This window comes from Ostrea edulis, chromosome 9, assembly GCF_947568905.1.
Source record: "Ostrea edulis chromosome 9, xbOstEdul1.1, whole genome shotgun sequence".
NCBI lineage: Eukaryota > Metazoa > Mollusca > Bivalvia > Ostreida > Ostreidae > Ostrea > Ostrea edulis.
Window position 1 is genome coordinate 40569539 of NC_079172.1, and position 17703 is coordinate 40587241.

Below are 17703 nucleotides of genomic sequence, written 5' to 3' on the forward strand. Positions count from 1 at the left end.
GTATGTTTAATAAATATCAGACAAGTTACTGGGTCATAAAAGTTGTTTAGAAATATAGTACAATATATGTATAACAATAAGCATCTGGTTGCCTAATCTCTGTTGTATATTCAATTTTCATTTGTTATGATCTTTTTTATTGCAGGTGAGAAATCAACTGCTGGACTCATCAAAACTCCATAAAGACGTCAAAAATTCTCCAGAATTGTCTGTTTTTTACAAAATTTTAAAACTGAAAGTGTATGTATACAAATTTATAAGTGCGTGTTGGATTTTAGTGATTCTCATATAAAATTAATTAGAATATTTACAATGTGTATCAAATGTAATTTATCGATATGGATAATTTCTGTTGTTAGAGATTGATTTTTATTATGAATTTATACATAAATTTAGGAATGTATGATGCTTTCATTTGGGGCAACATTCCTCTTCCTTTATCATAAAGTGTTGATTAAAACTTTCATTTTTCTCTGTGTAGTTTTATTGACCTGTATTAAAGCTTTCATTTTTCTCTGTGTAGTTTTATTGACCTGTATTAAAGCTTTCATTTTTCTCTGTGTAGTTTTATTAACTTGTATTCAAACTTTCATTTTTTCTGTGTAGTTTTGTTGACCTGTATTCAAACTTTCACTTTCCTCTGTGTAGTTTTATTGACCTGTATTCAAACTTTCACTTTCCTCTGTGTAGTTTTATTGAGCTATATTCAAACTTTCACTTTTCTCTGTGTAGTTTTGTTGACCTGTATTCAAACTTTCACTTTTCTCTGTGTAGTCTTATTGACCTGTATTCAAACTCTCACCTTTTTTTGTGTAGTTTTATTAACCAGTATTAAAAATTTAACATATTTTTGTAAACATGTAGTTCTAGTGACCTGAATGAACCTCGTGAGTTCTACAGTGAGATTCAGTCCATTTTGAATCAGATGGGAGTAGCCCATACCAGCACAGTTCAGGTGGAAACGCCCACTGGCAAAGGTTCAAAGTCCAAATCTATCCGTACTCACTCTCCAGGACCTGCTAAAATGGAGGAATTAGAGAAAGACAGGTATGACATCATGGTCAGAATTTGAATCAAAATTCCCAGGGAAATTTTTAAGGCCTTTCACATTATTATAATTATGTAGTATCTGACAACTTTCATTCATTCTAGTACAACCACTAGAAATATTTTTTTTCATTTTGTTATTAATTACTGAATTTGAATATATTCATGAAGATCTTTTCATTGGGGAAATATGTGAGTTTTGTTGCTATAGATATCCCATTCATTCAAATGTTAGAATGTTCAATTGATCAGATTTCAGCTTGGTTTTATAACCACATTTAAGTTTGGTTTTTATTTCTTTGTTCCGTGCACTTAAAATTTGTATCAGTTGCGCACTATGCATGTAGTACTAAATATTTTATTTAATTTAGATGTGCAATTTTTTTAATTCAAAGATTTAAAAAAAAAAAACCCATTAAATCAGTGGTTAATAAATAAGATTAAAATTGTATACCAATGATTGACTTCTTATTCAAAACATTTGCGATAAAATTAACCAACAAGTCACAGTAACATTTGAATTGTAGGGACCTTTCTGTCACTGATATTTCTTTGGAACAGTAAGAGTTCAGTTTGATAGCCATTTTCCACAGGGTGGTCACTCATACTATATTTAGTGTATCTGGGTTATGTCTGTTGCAACAGTGACTATATTCTGCACTGTTATGTAATTTACTGCACATGTACATTTGTAATGTAAAACCTTTTTGTGTCACATAAGTAAATTCCTCATGAGACTGCACTCCCAAGATATTTGTACATGTTATGTGTACATTAACAAATAACTGCGTCCCATAATTTTTCAAAAAACTGTTTTACCTCAAAAGGGCTTCTAGCTCCGCTGGATCGGTCTTGTCAAGTGTTGACAGAGACCTAGGGGCCCGGTCATCTCAGTGAGTATTGCCACCAGACTTACCTCCCTTTACAGTGTTTTACACTGCCTTTTGTGGGTATCAACTTCAAATGCAAAGAATACTTTACACTCAACGAAATATTTAAAACACACACAGTTTTCTTTTGTGAAAGTAAATTGTTAATTGGTATATAATTCTGCATATTACTGGATTGTCCATTGTTCTCACTGGTCTCATTCTTTGATACAATTTCTATTAATTGTCTTCTCTCATTAATCTGCACATCCCTCCAATTTAATTATTGTGAAGATTCTCAGATTTAATGTTAATTAAAAATCCTCTAAATAATTGATCTATCTTTGTTAAAATTGAAATCATTTCTTCACACCAAACCAACAATTGGGACTATTTACCTTTCCAAGTCAAGGGTTTTTAGTGTGAAGCTTAATTAGTGGATCAAAAACCTTTGTTTTGTCAAATAATGAACTTATTTCCTCTAAATTTTTTATTGATTAATAGCATCTATCCATTGCCTCTATGATACAAAATGAATGCAGATTCCTGTCTCAGGTGTATCATGTGTTTCATAACGATTCACATTAACAAATCACCTTGCATTCAACAGTTCAGAATTAAGTCAACAAACTTTGAGTGACAGAGAAAATTCAGAAGAAGATCTGTAAGTTCAAGAGTATAGATGAACCATTAGCTAGCATGTGATGTGTTCAAATCCTGTGTTCTCAGTGTGAACAGGGTGAATGCTGTTATCCAATTGGGACACTAGGGCTGTAGAATTTCACCCCCAAAATGCATGATGGGTAATTGTTACTGAGAATTTACATGCATGGTTTGAATGTGGAAATAAACATGATGAAATACATGGATTGGTAACATTGTGTAAGATAATGTCTATTTAGGTGCAATGCACATGTATTGACAGTAAAGAGTGGTGATCATCAATTGAGTAAGCACTAGATGAATTTATACTTTTTGAAAATGGTTTTTATCCCTTCCAAAGCTTTTGCTTCTGATGTGGGTTTCAGGTGTTTAATTGCTCAATGATAAAATATATAACGTGTTAAACATCTTCAGTGATTTAATGCATGGAAGAAATAAGTTAAAATGTTTTAATGCTGAGTCACTTTAATTTACAAGTCATAATTTCACAGAGAAGCACAAATTATCATGTACAGTATACATATAGAATGTAATTATGTAGTGTAGATAAATTTAATATAATGAAATAGAATTTATAGTTCGTTGGTAAATATTGCATGCTTTTACACATTCATCTAGTTAGCCAGAATCATTTGTTAATTTAGGTAGGTTAGTTTGTAACAAATGAACACATACTTCTGATTATCAGTTTTGTTAATGAACTTAGAGCACATGTATATATCAGATGAGAGTATTTTGTTAATTCCAGCTGCTTTTTTCTTCTTCTTTTTTTTTTAATTCATTAAAGCATGTTGTGAGAACAAATAATCATAAACTTTATTTTTGTTTGAGGAAATTATAATTATTTATTAAATAATGACACACTAGTAGAAATCAGTCTTATAGTTTCACTTGGCTTTGTTTACTAACAGTTTTCTTATGAAAACCTTTTCCCCCCCAGGAAAAGCCCCACCAAAGGAACTGGACGAAGAACCCCCACCCCCACAACTACAAAAAGACTGGCCACTGACAGTGCAGATAAGTGAGTTATTGCACTCCAACAAATCTTAGTAATACATTGGTGAAAGAAGCGTTTTATCTCAAAAATTCTTATTTTCATCTTTGTTAAATGAATTATAGGCCTGATTCTATATCTATTTAGAAAGCAGAAATGTTTGTGGTTCCAAAGTATTGATAATAATTGATAAATGATAGTAGATCGAAATATAGAAGCAATAAAGGACAATATTAGGGGGGGGGGGGGGGGGGGGGGTATAGATACCATCAATGATAATTAATTATTATCAATGATAATAATTAAGATATGTCACGACAGAAATATAAATACAATCAACATTTGAAATTTAATATCATTTCTAAGAGTTATCCAGAGAAGTTTTACGTTTTAAATGGGATACAATATAATATCTATGTTTTTAATATTTCACAAAAAATGATTTCACTTATTAAAGTGGTGATGTATTCAATACAATCATATTGACATTGCTTTTTACGAAAACCTAATACATGGACAGAGCAATGAATAAATCCCTGGGTGTGAACATTTGATATCGAAATCATAGATTTGATGACGTGCCATGACTGATTCCAGCATTTAATTAATTAATTGGTTAATTAGTTTCATACCCCAAATAATTTCAGACTTGTTTTGCCAGATGAAGAAAGGTTGGAAGAAGTTTTCATTTTTGAGTTGAATTGAATGTTTTTTGTTTTTTTATGCCTGTGCTCTGTGCATGCTCTTAATCAAATTGTGAATTGAAATACTGTAATACATTAAGTATGATGACAAAATGTGTGGGATGACTGATTTGAAAGTATTTTTGTTTTTCTTTGATTTTTTTTTTAAATTCCTTTGAAATGTTACACAAGTTTATGAAGGTTTTGCAGGATTGAAGATCTGTTACTCAGTGCATGTAAAGTAGTATAGAATTTTATCATTTATCACTGCTTTTTATGATAGATCCAAAATAAAATTAGATTTGCACAAATTTGTTTCAGAATCTTTGTATATGTTGTGTTTTCTCCAATTTTAAACAGAACATTAAATTTCTCCAATTTTAAACAGAACATTAAATGAGCTGGTTTAACATTGGGTTATGTGGTATCTGAGGTACTCTATTCTGAGAATGAAAATGAGGTCTTCGTATATAACTGATACAATCTTTATTACAGACCATACCTCCTTCTGGAGTTGGCCAGGTTCTGCGTAGAACTGGAGTTTTCGGATCTGGCACAGGATTGCGTAGATCACATGAAAACCTGCGTGGTTAAGGTTAGTATAGCTCTGGGAATCATTTAATATTGAAATTGAGTCCACAGGGATTTATCTAGGTTGTTTTTACTACCGGTAAAAGGCACCTTTCCCGTTTGGCAACAAATGGATATTTCCCCTTGCACAGATAAAAAAATTCCCTTCATTTGTAGAAACTTCACAAAATTGAATGAGAATTTTCAACAAAAATCATTTTATGTATTGTAAGTCATTTTCTATTGTCAGACTTACAGTATAGATAAAATGAGTAATCAATCAATTTATATGGCTGTAATAATCTGTGGATATTATATTCAATGGATGTCCCCCATCCCCATGAAACTCATGCCTGTATTCCCCTTAAATATAAAATGGGTAGTAACATATAAATGGTGGATAAAACCCTGGTCCATCTTTCTTATAATGCCCTTTCTATTCCCAGTACATACATCATTAAGTATTTTTAAAAATGAAATTGAGTAGATTTCTCTTATAATGTTTGGTATTCCTGATTCATACATCATAAAGTATGGCTCTGTTTGAGTTCCTCTGCATTGTGACAATTTGGAAAACATCACAGTACTTTTTAATTTCACTGTATTCTCCGTCTAATGAGGCCTGATACAGATCTACCCTTAATTCCAGAATTAAGTTTTACTTATTATGAATTTATTTATTCATTGCCCATTTAATAGATGTACGCTTTAAATGGATGAGGGCTATGAGTGTCATCTGATGACACTGCAGTGTGTGTGTGTAATGTTTGATTCCCATTGGAAACTTTCTCCCTTTTAAAGGTTTATATTGAGAATTTAGTTAGGTAATCTAACCACTGAGCTATCCAATACAAGGTTTTGTAATATTACTATCATATGAAATTTAAAACCTATTTTGGAAATTGCACAATAACTCTTCATATTGAGAAGCTGAAAAAATGATTTTAGAGAAAATATCAGAAACGTCATATATGTTCTTAAGCACTGATACCCTATTTTAATTTGGTTGTATAGTTTCTTTATGAATGACATATCAGACATGGGTTTACTACATTACAGACATTTTCTGTTAATGTATCCATCATCCTGTGAAATTTAATTCAGATTGAATATTGCAACAGTGTAGCATGACAATGTCTTACAAATATTCAGACAGTGGGTTTCAGGTGTTTAATTGCTCAATGATAAAATATATAACGTGTTAAACATCTTCAGTGATTTAATGCATGGAAGAAATAAGTTAAAATGTTTCAATGCCGAGTCACTTTAGTTTTTTAATTTACAAGTCATAATTTCACAGAGAAGCACAAATTATCATGTACAGTATACATATTGAATGCAATTATGTAGCTGTAGATAAATTTAATATAATGAAATAGAATTTGTAGTTCATTGGTAAATATTGCATGTTTTTACACATTCATCTAGTTAACCAGAATCATTTGTTAATTTAGGTAGGTTAGTTTGTAACAAATGAACACAAGACAATGTCTTGTAAATATTCAGACAGACCCCCCCCCCCATCCAAGTGATAGCTTTTCCTTGCAACAACCATGGAATTTGTAGAAATTTTGACTCGCGTTTCCTTTCACGTGAAATTAATTATATGCAGTCTCTTTATTTAGAATAATTATTTAGCCTGGGTTTGCTATTTGTTTTTTGTAGGATCCCAATTTCTTTAATTAACTATTTGTTTTTTGTAGGACCCCAGTCTTTTTAATTAGAATAAGTATGTAGCCTGGGTTTGCTATTTGTGTTTTGTAGGACCCCAGTCTCTTTAATTAGAATAATTATTTAGCCTGGGTTTGCTATTTGTGTTTTGTAGGACCCCAGTCTCTTTAATTAGAATAAGTATATAGCCTGGGTTTGCTATTTCTGTTTTGTAGGACCCCAGTTTCTACCTGGAGCTGGAGTTTCTGCAGTGTGAACTGATGGTCAGAAGTCTGGGAGACAAACAGGAGACCTTCAATAAATCAGTTGTAGATGTAGGTTAATTTTTTGTTTTCATTTCTATCTTAAGGTAACATTTAAAAAGAGTTTGTATTTAAGGTATAAATGTGTATGTTTTTTTGTATCATAGGAGTATCTGTATAATTGACAAAAAGAAAATTTTCAAAGTTTATGATATTTTCATCTCTCTCTCTTTCCCCAATATAAACAACCTACACATTTATGCCTTCTATATATATTTTGTAATATATAGGTATTTATGTCAAGTGAGAGGTCAGTATTTTATCAGCAACATATGTTTGTCTATTACTGACAAAACATTTGTATTTGTAAGTACAAATACGTTTCCCCCACATGCTACATCCACATGTAGTTTGCAGTTCATGTAATCTGTAGTTGATGTTGTAAACTTTTTTTTTGAAATTTCCTTCTTTATAAGTTGTCTTGCTGTTATGCCCTTTGGGCCCAAAATTGGAATAAACTTATCTTATCTCTTATCATAGTATAATTAGTGCATATGCCTATACTAGTACAGACCCGTGGTGATTCAGGTTAGAATAGGTCCTCAGTACTCCTTGCTTATCGTAGAAGGCGACTAAATGGGGCGGTCCTTCGGATGAGACCGCAAAAATCGAGGTCCCGTGTCACAACAGGTGTGGCATGATAAAGATCCCTCCCTGCTCAAAGGCCGTAAGCGCCAAGCATAGGTCATAATTTTGCAGCCCTTCACCGGCAGTCTCCATATGAGTGAAATATTCTTGAGAGGGACGTTAAACAATATTCAATCAATTATACCAGTACACACGACAAATGCTAAGTAGAAGTCATTGAAATACATGGTACATAGTGGAAATTTGTTGTATATGATTGAATGCAATGAAAAATGTGCATGCACATACTTGTATATATACTGCATTTGTAAAAATAATGGAATATGTCTATTTTCATGCCACTGATGGTTTTAAGTTTTCCACAAATTTGATTGTCATGTCATTGAGAAATATAAGGTATGTTGACACCTGTGTTTGTAGTTGAGAATTCAGGCCATAAAGCGGTGTGAGGAGACTATTATGAATGCGATTCGACAGGGAGATCCTAACGTGATACAGGCGGGCTGTGTGACTCAGTGGAACCTCATCCTCCCTCTGCTACAACCAAACCTCCGCAAACACGCCAGGAAACCTCTCACTCTGCTGGCCGAGGCCCTGGAGGACATACAAAGGTAGGTCTGGAATAAGGTGGGGGGGGTTGGAAGATTGGACATATAAAGGTAGATCTGGGATGGGGGGGGGGGAGAGATTGGAGATGGGTTGTTCTAAATAATTATATATGAATTTATTTCCCCTTTGAAAAATATGACTTGTGTATTTGATTAATGAATTTTAAAAACTTTTCTTGAAATGTGTTTTACAAGTTACCACAATTTATTAGCGATCTCCTATTGTTGTTTAACATATTCTGCTATTTCTTCACAACCCAAATATCAATAAAACTTGCAAAGAAAATGCGATGAAATGACAGTCATTTGATGTCCCTATGTTCAGACAAATCGGTTAAACTTTGTGCCCATGTGAAGACTACTTTAGATGATCAGTCTGACTTTCCTACTTTCAGTTTGTTGATAAGTTTGAGGTGCCAGGTGCACACAGAACTCTCTAAGTGTGAGGAGGACCAGGAGCAAATCCAAGTCGCCATGGAGCACCTCAAAAAGGTAAGCAGTAGGGCTTCATATATCACTCAGTTTGTAGTACTGTGGATCATTAGATTTCATGGGGGCTCAATTTTCTTGGATTTTGTAGACCCCTATCCCATGAATTTTCAACCGCAAGAAAATACACAATTCATATGATGTTTCAATGTACAGAAACCAGATCCACGAAATTACATCCCAACGAAACTGTAAAATCTCCACAATCCACGAAAATTACATCCCAACGAAACTGTAAAATCTCCACAATCCACGAAAATTACATCCCAACGAAACTGTAAAATCTCCACAATCCACGAAAATTACACCCCAACGAAACTGTAAAATCTTCACAATCCACAAAAATTACATCCCAACGAAACTGTAAAATCTCCACAATTCATGAAAATTACATCCCAATGTAACTGTAAAATCTCCACAATCCACGAAAATTACATCCCAACGAAACTGTAAAATCTCCACAATCCACAAATATTACATCTCAACGAAACTGTAAAATCTCCACAATTCACGAAAATTACACCCCAACGAAACTGTAAAATCTTCACAATCCACAAAAATTACATCCCAACGAAACTGTAAAATCTCCACAATCCACGAAAATTACATCCCAACGAAACTGTAAAATCTCCACAATTCACGAAAATTATATCCCAACGTAACTGTAAAATCTCCACAATCCACGAAAATTACATCCCAACGAAACTGTAAAATCTCCACAATCCACAAAAATTACATCCCAATGAAACTGTAAAATCTTCACAATCCACAAAAATTACATCCCAACGTAACTGTAAAATCTCCACAATCCACGAAAATTACATCCCAACGAAACTGTAAAATCTCCACAATTCACGAAAATTACATCCCAACGTAACTGTAAAATCTCCACAATCCACGAAAATTACATCCCAACGAAACTAAAATCTCCACAATCCACAAAAATTACATCCCAAGGAAACTGTAAAATCTCCACAATCCACAAAAATTACATCCCAATGAAACTGTAAAATCTCCACAATCCACGAAAATTACATCCCAATGAAACTGTAAAATCTCCACAATCCACGAAAATTACATCCCAACGAAACTGTAAAATCTCCACAATCCACGAAAATTACACCCCAACGAAACTGTAAAATCTTCACAATCCACGAAAATTACATCCCAACGAAACTGTAAAATCTTCACAATCCACGAAAATTACATCCCAACGAAACTGTAAAATCTCCACAATCCACAAATATTACATCTCAACGAAACTGTAAAATCTCCACAATTCACAAAAATTACACCCCAACGAAACTGTAAAATCTCCACAATCCACAAAAATTACACCCCAATGAAACTGTAAAATCTCCACAATCCACGAAAATTACATCCCAATGAAACTGTAAAATCTCCACAATCCACGAAAATTACATCCCAGAGAAACTGTAAAATCTCCACAATCCACAAATATTACATCTCAACGAAACTGTAAAATCTCCACAATCCACGAAAATTACATCCCAACGAAACTGTAAAATCTCCACAATCCACAAAAATTACATCCCAATGAAACTGTAAAATCTTCACAATCCACAAAAATTACATCCCAACGTAACTGTAAAATCTCCACAATCCACGAAAATTACATCCCAACAAAACTGTAAAATCTCCACAATCCACAAAAATTACATCTCAATTAAACTGTAAAATCTTCACAATCCACAAAAATTACATCCCAATGAAACTGTAAAATCTCCACAATCCATGAAAATTACATCCGAACGAAACTGTAAAATCTCCACAATCCACGAAAATTACATCCCAACGAAACTGTAAAATCTCCACAATCCACGAAAATTACATCCCAACGAAACTGTAAAATCTCCACAATCCACAAATATTACATATCAACGAAACTGTAAAATCTCCACAATCCACGAAAATTACACCCCAACGAAACTGTAAAATCTTCACAATCCACGAAAATTACATCCCAACGAAACTGTAAAATCTCCACAATCCACGAAAATTACATCCCAACGAAACTGTAAAATCTCCACAATCCACAAATATTACATCTCAACGAAACTGTAAAATCTCCACAATTCACGAAAATTACATCTCAACGAAACTGTAAAATCTCCACAATTCACGAAAATTACATCCCAACGAAACTGTAAAATCTCCACAATCCACGAATATTACATCTCAACGAAACTGTAAAATCTCCACAATTCACGAAAATTACATCCCAATGTAACTGTAAAATCTCCACAATCCACGAAAATTACATCCCAACGAAACTGTAAAATCTCCACAATCCACAAAAATTACATCCCAATGAAACTGTAAAATCTTCACAATCCACAAAAATTACATCCCAAGGAAACTGTAAAATCTCCACAATTCACAAAAATTACATCCCAACGTAACTGTAAAATCTCCACAATCCACGAAAATTACATCCCAACGAAACTGTAAAATCTCCACAATCCACAAAAATTACATCCCAATGAAACTGTAAAATCTCCACAATCCACAAAAATTACATCCCAAGGAAACTGTAAAATCTCCACAATCCACGAAAATTACATCCCAATGAAACTGTAAAATCTCCACAATCCACGAAAATTACATCCCAACGAAACTGTAAAATCTCCACAATCCACAAATATTACATCCCAACGAAACTGTAAAATCTCCACAATCCACGAAAATTACATCCCAACGAAACTGTAAAATCTTCACAATCCACAAAAATTACATCCCAACGAAACTGTAAAATCTCCACAATCCACAAATATTACATCTCAACGAAACTGTAAAATCTCCACAATTCACGAAAATTACATCCCAACGTAACTGTAAAATCTCCACAATCCACGAAAATTACATCCCAACGAAACTGTAAAATCTCCACAATCCACAAAAATTACATCCCAATGAAACTGTAAAATCTTCACAATCCACAAAAATTACATCCCAATGAAACTGTAAAATCTTCACAATCCACAAAAATTACATCCCAATGAAATTGTAAAATCTCCACAACCCACGAAAATTACATCCCAATGAAACTGTAAAATCTCCACAATCCACGAAAATTACATCCCAGAGAAACTGTAAAATCTCCACAACCCATGAAAATTACATCCCAGAGAAACTGTAAAATCTCCACAATGCATGAAAATTGGCCTCCACAAATTTAAATGATTCTGGAGTATTATAGAGTAGACTATTCAGAAAAACTGTGATCCATACCCTGATTTTCTTTTGTGTACCTATAGGCACTAGCTCTGGATGATGGTGGTCTGTATAAGGAACGATTAGAGGTTTCTCTACACAGACTAGAGCTCCGGGCCCAGCTCTACCAGCAACCAGAGAGAGCAGAGGACATGGCTGCCATGATAATTGAGCAGGTAGGTCACTCTTTACGGGCTAACAATCAGTTTAATTGCCTTGGAAAATTGAGTTTAGAATCCCGGGGAGATCAGTGAAATGAAGAACAGGTTACTGTGTTCTAGATAATGAAATTCATTAAAAACCTGCCAAAGCAGTCACCTTTATTCAGCGGTCACCTGCCTCTTACGGTCATTTTATTTCCTCCCAGTGAAATATCTTAATATATGATATTTTTCTATTTAGCTGTCACCTGTGTACCACGATTTGTGGTTATCGAATTTCATATGAAACTGTCATTTTCCTGTTTTAGTGGTCATTTTAACTAAATCACATGACCCACATCCAGGTTTTTTTTTTATTAGAATCGGATGATTTCCAGATGTGCTGTTACTAATGTAAACAATTGGCAGTGAGTCATTGAATAAAATATGGATATTGCAGTCCACCTTAAATCATGTACAAAAACATTGGGATAAAGAAATTATGTGCAATAATGGGAATTTTCAGGCTCGTAAAGCTGACTCCGGTACCATGAGAATGAAGAGGTCCCTGTTGGTTAAGGCAGGAGAGGCTCTGGCCCCGGATGCGTTCCAGCTGGTGTTGGACAGTGAGAGTGATACCAAAGGTAGGGGCAACTGTTCATATGCTTTTCTCATTGGACATTCCATTCCATTGCTGTGAAATTATCTATTTTCCTACAAAATTGTTTTCTTTGAAATGGGTGGATGGTGGTGGGGGGGGGGGGGGGGGGGGGGGGTGGGGGGGGGGGGGGGGTTGTGACTTGGACTAAAATATTATCAAAGATTTATTTTATAGCCTACATCAATTTTTTTTAGAAATACATGTAATTTAAGAAAGACAATTTTGCTTGTAAAATATACCTTCTGATTTGAAGAATAATCATTGTTCATATAATATCAACTGATTATATATCTGATATTTGTCTAAATTGTTTTCTGTAAAACTTTTTCAGATGTACTTTTATTATTGAGTAAGGGAATAAGTTCAGATTGAAATGCATGATTATGTGACACAAAACAAGGATTACAGCATGGAAATAATTAATGTGTAGATAAAATTATCTGAGTGAGACTCAGACTAAGTGAATACACGTTTGATATTAGTCCTTCACAAAACTAATCTTGCAAGCTTTTCATAACCCCCAAAAAAAATTTCAGACAAAACTGCGTCTTGTTTTTGCTTTTCTTTCAGATACTTATCTGAATTGATATTGCCTTTTCAATAATTTCAGCTTACTTTATTGCATCATGCTTATTTTAATGGCTGTGTTGTGTATTTATAGACTAAGCTGTAAAAGTGTATGTTGACTATCACTCACAAAGTGCAAACTCTAATGCTGGCTTTGGCTTGATTTTATTTCAGAGAAAAACTCGGCTGAGAACAAAAAAGGTTTCAGAGCACACTCAAACTTCATCAATGATGTAATTTTTGCTCATTTCCAGATTTTGCAATAGCACTTTTTAACCGGAAAAAAAATCCCAAAATTATTTCAGATGAAAGAAAAATCTTGTGCTGCATTTATATATAAATGTATCTATATTAATTTAGGTTTTGTATATTTGAAATCTGGAAACGTAGCACAATGACTCCAACATCTGGTTATAGATCTGTTCTATTTAGCCTGTTAAACTTGGTTTGCAGTGATCTAAATTTTGTCGTTTCTGTTATCTCAGTGGTGGATCCAGGGAGGGAAGAGGTGGACAAACCCTTCTTTTACTACATTTTCTCTGTATTTTCCTTTCAAAAACATTGAGGTGAATAAGTGGTGCACTTTCCCTCTTCTAAGTGAGAACTCATCTTATACAATCATTATAGCAACATTGCAAACCTATCTGAATATACACGTACAATAGATGATATATAGAGTTTTATTTTCTCACTGCAATTTCTTTAAAATTCTATTCTGAATATATGATTATACAGAAATTTAGAAAAGACGCTGCATATATAGATATTGCAATTTACAAACAAAAGTGCATATAGGTGCAATTAACAAGTTAATTAGATGAGCAAGGTATAAGTGCATTTATATATATATATATATATATATAATCCAAATAGAAAGAGTTGATATCACACAGTCAATATAATTTAATAAAAAAGCAGGAAAATATACAGTTCCAAAATATATTTTGGAACTGTATATTTTCCTGTTTTTTTTATTGAATTATATATATATATATTTATATATATATATATATATATATATATATATATATATATATATATATATCACGTTAGTTCATTATTCTAATCTGAGAATGTATTTGTGTAACTGGAAGCTGCATTTCTGAGTAAAATAGATAGAAAATTCTTAGAAAGCAAAACTATGTACAAAAAAGTGTGACTTACACGTACTGTAAAAACACTTTCTTTTAGTTAGGTCAATCATTTTGATTCAATAAAAAAATCTTAGATTGTTCATGTGGTCTTGATTTCATGGTTGAATGGTTATTGATCTTATGGGAGGTTACTTTCTTGTGAGATTGGAGGATTTGTAGGATCCAACCTAAACAATAAAATTATTTACCTCGACATTTTTTATGAATACCAGGTACTATTTAAAGAGGCATTAGCTGTCATTTTGTCACCAAAAATTGAATTCAATGAAAATTGCTCAATATATTTCAGTAAGAACACCAGTATTTAATTATTTCAAACACTTTTAACCTCAAAGCAGGGACTGTGTGGGCCAGGAATGTGTAATTTTGGTGAAATAATTATTGTCTTGCAAGACAAGGATTCTTCCTTATATATTTCTTTACACTAAAAGCGGTTCTTTAACATAGTTTTATTAGGTTTTTCTTGTTTTTGTACCAAATACATTGAGAGATTTTGAAAAAAAAAAATGGTTGGCATAACTTTCACAGCTAATGCCCCTTTAGATATCATCATGCTGAAGGTTCATTATCTGTTTTTAATAACAAACTTAAAACATCTATTTTTAACTTGCATTAATCTGTTATTGGGTATTTATGGATAGTTATTTTTACCACAAAAAAATTGTTACTATGTTAATTTCAGTTTTAGTTTTCAGTATTATTTTATGTCCTTTTCTTTGTATTCATTGTTCATTGTTTTAGTTTGTTTTTTGATTGTCGTACATGTAAAGCGCTATAGGGTAATTGTCTTGATTTAGATAAAGCGCTATATAGCTAAATAAATGTACAATAATAATGACAGGTTTTTATATGAAACCCGAAATTAACTTGTAGGTAACTTTGACCACATTCAAAACAGAAATATCTAATAAATATTTTTTTTTAAAAACTCAGTCTTTTAACAATGGAAGTGGCTTTCTCTAAATCTGTAAATGGTAAAACCAGCATTTATTTACGATATGATCAGTAAAGTTAGGGAACATAATGGTGGTTTACAGTAATTGAACATTTCATCAATTATTTTGGATATTGTGTTATTGAAATTATTAGACAATGTGTTTGGTATTGTACACATGTCTATATATTTGATGATATTGAAGTGTTATATGTATTGTAATGTCAGTTCGTAGGAGGAGTTACCTGCCTTTAAAACTGTGTATACATGTATTAGTGTTAACCTTTTTGTTTGATTATCTTCCTAGATGTCACGGGAGGCAAAGCACCTCAGACAGCAATCCAAAAATTGGCGAATAAAGCGAGACAATTTAACAAGTGTGTAAGAAAGGCTGAGGGCCATCTCAAGAGACTCGGGGATGAAAATGACAGAGAGAGGTAGGGGAAATTATCTCCAAGTTTAAAATTCTTCTTTCATTAGTGTTCATCATATCGATACTTAAAATTTAAAGTATCAAAAGGCAATTTGTTTGAATACCAGTATGTGTATATTGATAAGAATTTTAACCCTTCAGGATTACTACATGTATATGATCTGATATCAGGGTTGAATGATATTTTAATGTTGGATAAATTGTACAATATAAACAAGTAGTTATTATTTTCCGTAGTGATAATGCAGGTTAGAATGATATTTTAATGTTGGATAAATTGTACAATATACATGTATATACAAGTAGTTATTATTTTTCATAGTGATGGTGTAGTTTAGAGTAAAATTATGGTTGATGTGTTTTTTTACTGTTAAATTTTGAATGATACTTACAGAGTTGAAAATGATAGACAACAGTTAAGTATTGCGTGTTCAACTAGCTAAACTCCAGCTGCATAACTAGCTCTCTGGTATACCAGTATCACAGTTTTTGTTCTCAGAGAGCTATAGTTCTGCAGCTACCTAAAACCCAGCTTAGAAAGCTCCTGGCAGTGATGTGTTTTAGCTTTAAAAAAAAAACATATTGATGACACAGATTTGGTTTTATTGTTAGGTTTGTTACTGATTATGGAAATACATTGTGTGTTGAGTTGATCAAGGCTCACTAAGCCCTTGAATGGCTTGATCAACTAAACTTATTTCCATAAATGAACTGTCAACAAACTTGATTATGAGTTTATTTTGTGGAGGACCAAATCTTTCAATGATGTCTCTCTTGATCATACACTATTTATCTATTACTGTAATGGGAAGTTGCTCTGACCTCCATGATATTAATATTATATTTAGAAAATAAAATTCATATTTAGAAAATAAAATTCATGAGAGTTAGAATTTTTCATGTAAACCGTAATTCGTTTTCCATTTAATTAGTCTGATTCATTTTAACTCTGCTGTCTGAATTTCATGTACAATTTACCGTACTCACTCATTACAGAATTTTATACAGCAGTCATATGACCCTCTCTAATTAGATTGAGGTCATAGTTCAAGGCAAAATTAACATAATTGAACCTTTGAAAGAGTTCCCAATTCTTGAAATTAAATTGAAATTTCGAAATTTTCTGCTTAGTTTATATGTGTTTGAAAGTATTGTAGTTTTAAATTGTTTGATTTCATTGTATTAGAAAATTTAATCGTTTTAAGGCTAATGATTTTAGAATACCCATACTTAGTTCAGTAGGGCTCAGTAATGATTGTATATGTCTGTCCTGTTGTAGAGTGCTACAATTTGTCTTTAAGAGTATACAAAGTAAATTTATGCCAAATACAACTCCACTTCATACCATTCAGTTAGTGCATAGTTGATATGACCATAATTAACATAATATCATTAATTAATTATTCTGTGATATACTATCTTGTTGGCTGAGATGAATCCAGTGTATAACTCTGCTATACTGACTTTGCATGTATCGCAGAAACAGCCGAGTGGTCAGCTGTATTCCTTAGCAATTTCACTGCATGAAAATCTTGTGTGGACTAATACTGTTTATAAACTATGATAAGAGCTCAATTTTGTTCATGAACCTCAAGGAAGTGGGGTTTTTTTTCGCACAAAGATTCCATTGTTTTGTTCTAATCTGACTGCAGACATTAAATTCGATTATAAATTTGTGTTGGGTGATTTTGCAGAGCTCGACTTTGGGGAGACCTCGCCAAGACAGCTAGGAAACAGGAAGTGTGGGACGTGTGCCGAGTGGCTGCCCGATTCTGTCTTCTTTATGATGATGGAAGATGGAAAAATGTCCCACCACCAAAAATGGAAAGGTATGACAGAATAAAATTGAGGATCACAGTAAATTTTTTATGCCTACCTTTCACAGAAATGGGGAATTTTTTTTTTTTTGGCATCTGTTGTTATGTTGGCTGGTAGAGATTATGTCTAACTGACTACTAGATCATTTTGTCCAAAAGGCATCAAATTTCATACTAAGTAGGTTGGTCATAACTAGAAAGTCAAAGGCAAGGTCACAGTCGTTTTAACATGCAAGTAAAAAATTGCATTCATTATCCGACCAATAACTGAAGAACCCC

At 32.9% G+C, this 17703-nt stretch overlaps 1 protein-coding gene across 20 annotated transcripts in view; it reads left to right on the top strand.

The window, feature by feature from the left end:
* Positions 1–17703, top strand: part of LOC125658259 (cilia- and flagella-associated protein 46-like) — a 67214-nt gene that overhangs the window by 2660 nt on the left and 46851 nt on the right. For 12 of the 20 annotated variants that reach the window (XM_056149205.1, XM_056149191.1, XM_056149199.1 and 9 more), the window contains exons 7-20: positions 146–240; positions 865–1047; positions 2527–2580; positions 3520–3600; positions 4221–4244; positions 4752–4851; positions 6713–6811; positions 7808–7998; positions 8391–8487; positions 11763–11894; positions 12385–12502; positions 15482–15611; positions 16002–16022; positions 17302–17436. In XM_056149205.1, coding sequence (XP_056005180.1) covers positions 146–240; positions 865–1047; positions 2527–2580; positions 3520–3600; positions 4221–4244; positions 4752–4851; positions 6713–6811; positions 7808–7998; positions 8391–8487; positions 11763–11894; positions 12385–12502; positions 15482–15611; positions 16002–16022; positions 17302–17436 — 1460 coding nt within the window. Of the gene's footprint in view, positions 1–145; positions 241–864; positions 1048–1218; positions 1240–2526; positions 2581–3519; positions 3601–4220; positions 4245–4751; positions 4852–6712; positions 6812–7807; positions 7999–8390; positions 8488–11762; positions 11895–12384; positions 12503–15481; positions 15612–16001; positions 16023–17301; positions 17437–17703 lie in introns of all 20 variants that reach the window. The other 8 variants (XM_056149194.1, XM_056149211.1, XM_056149197.1 and 5 more) reach the window with 7 other exon arrangements.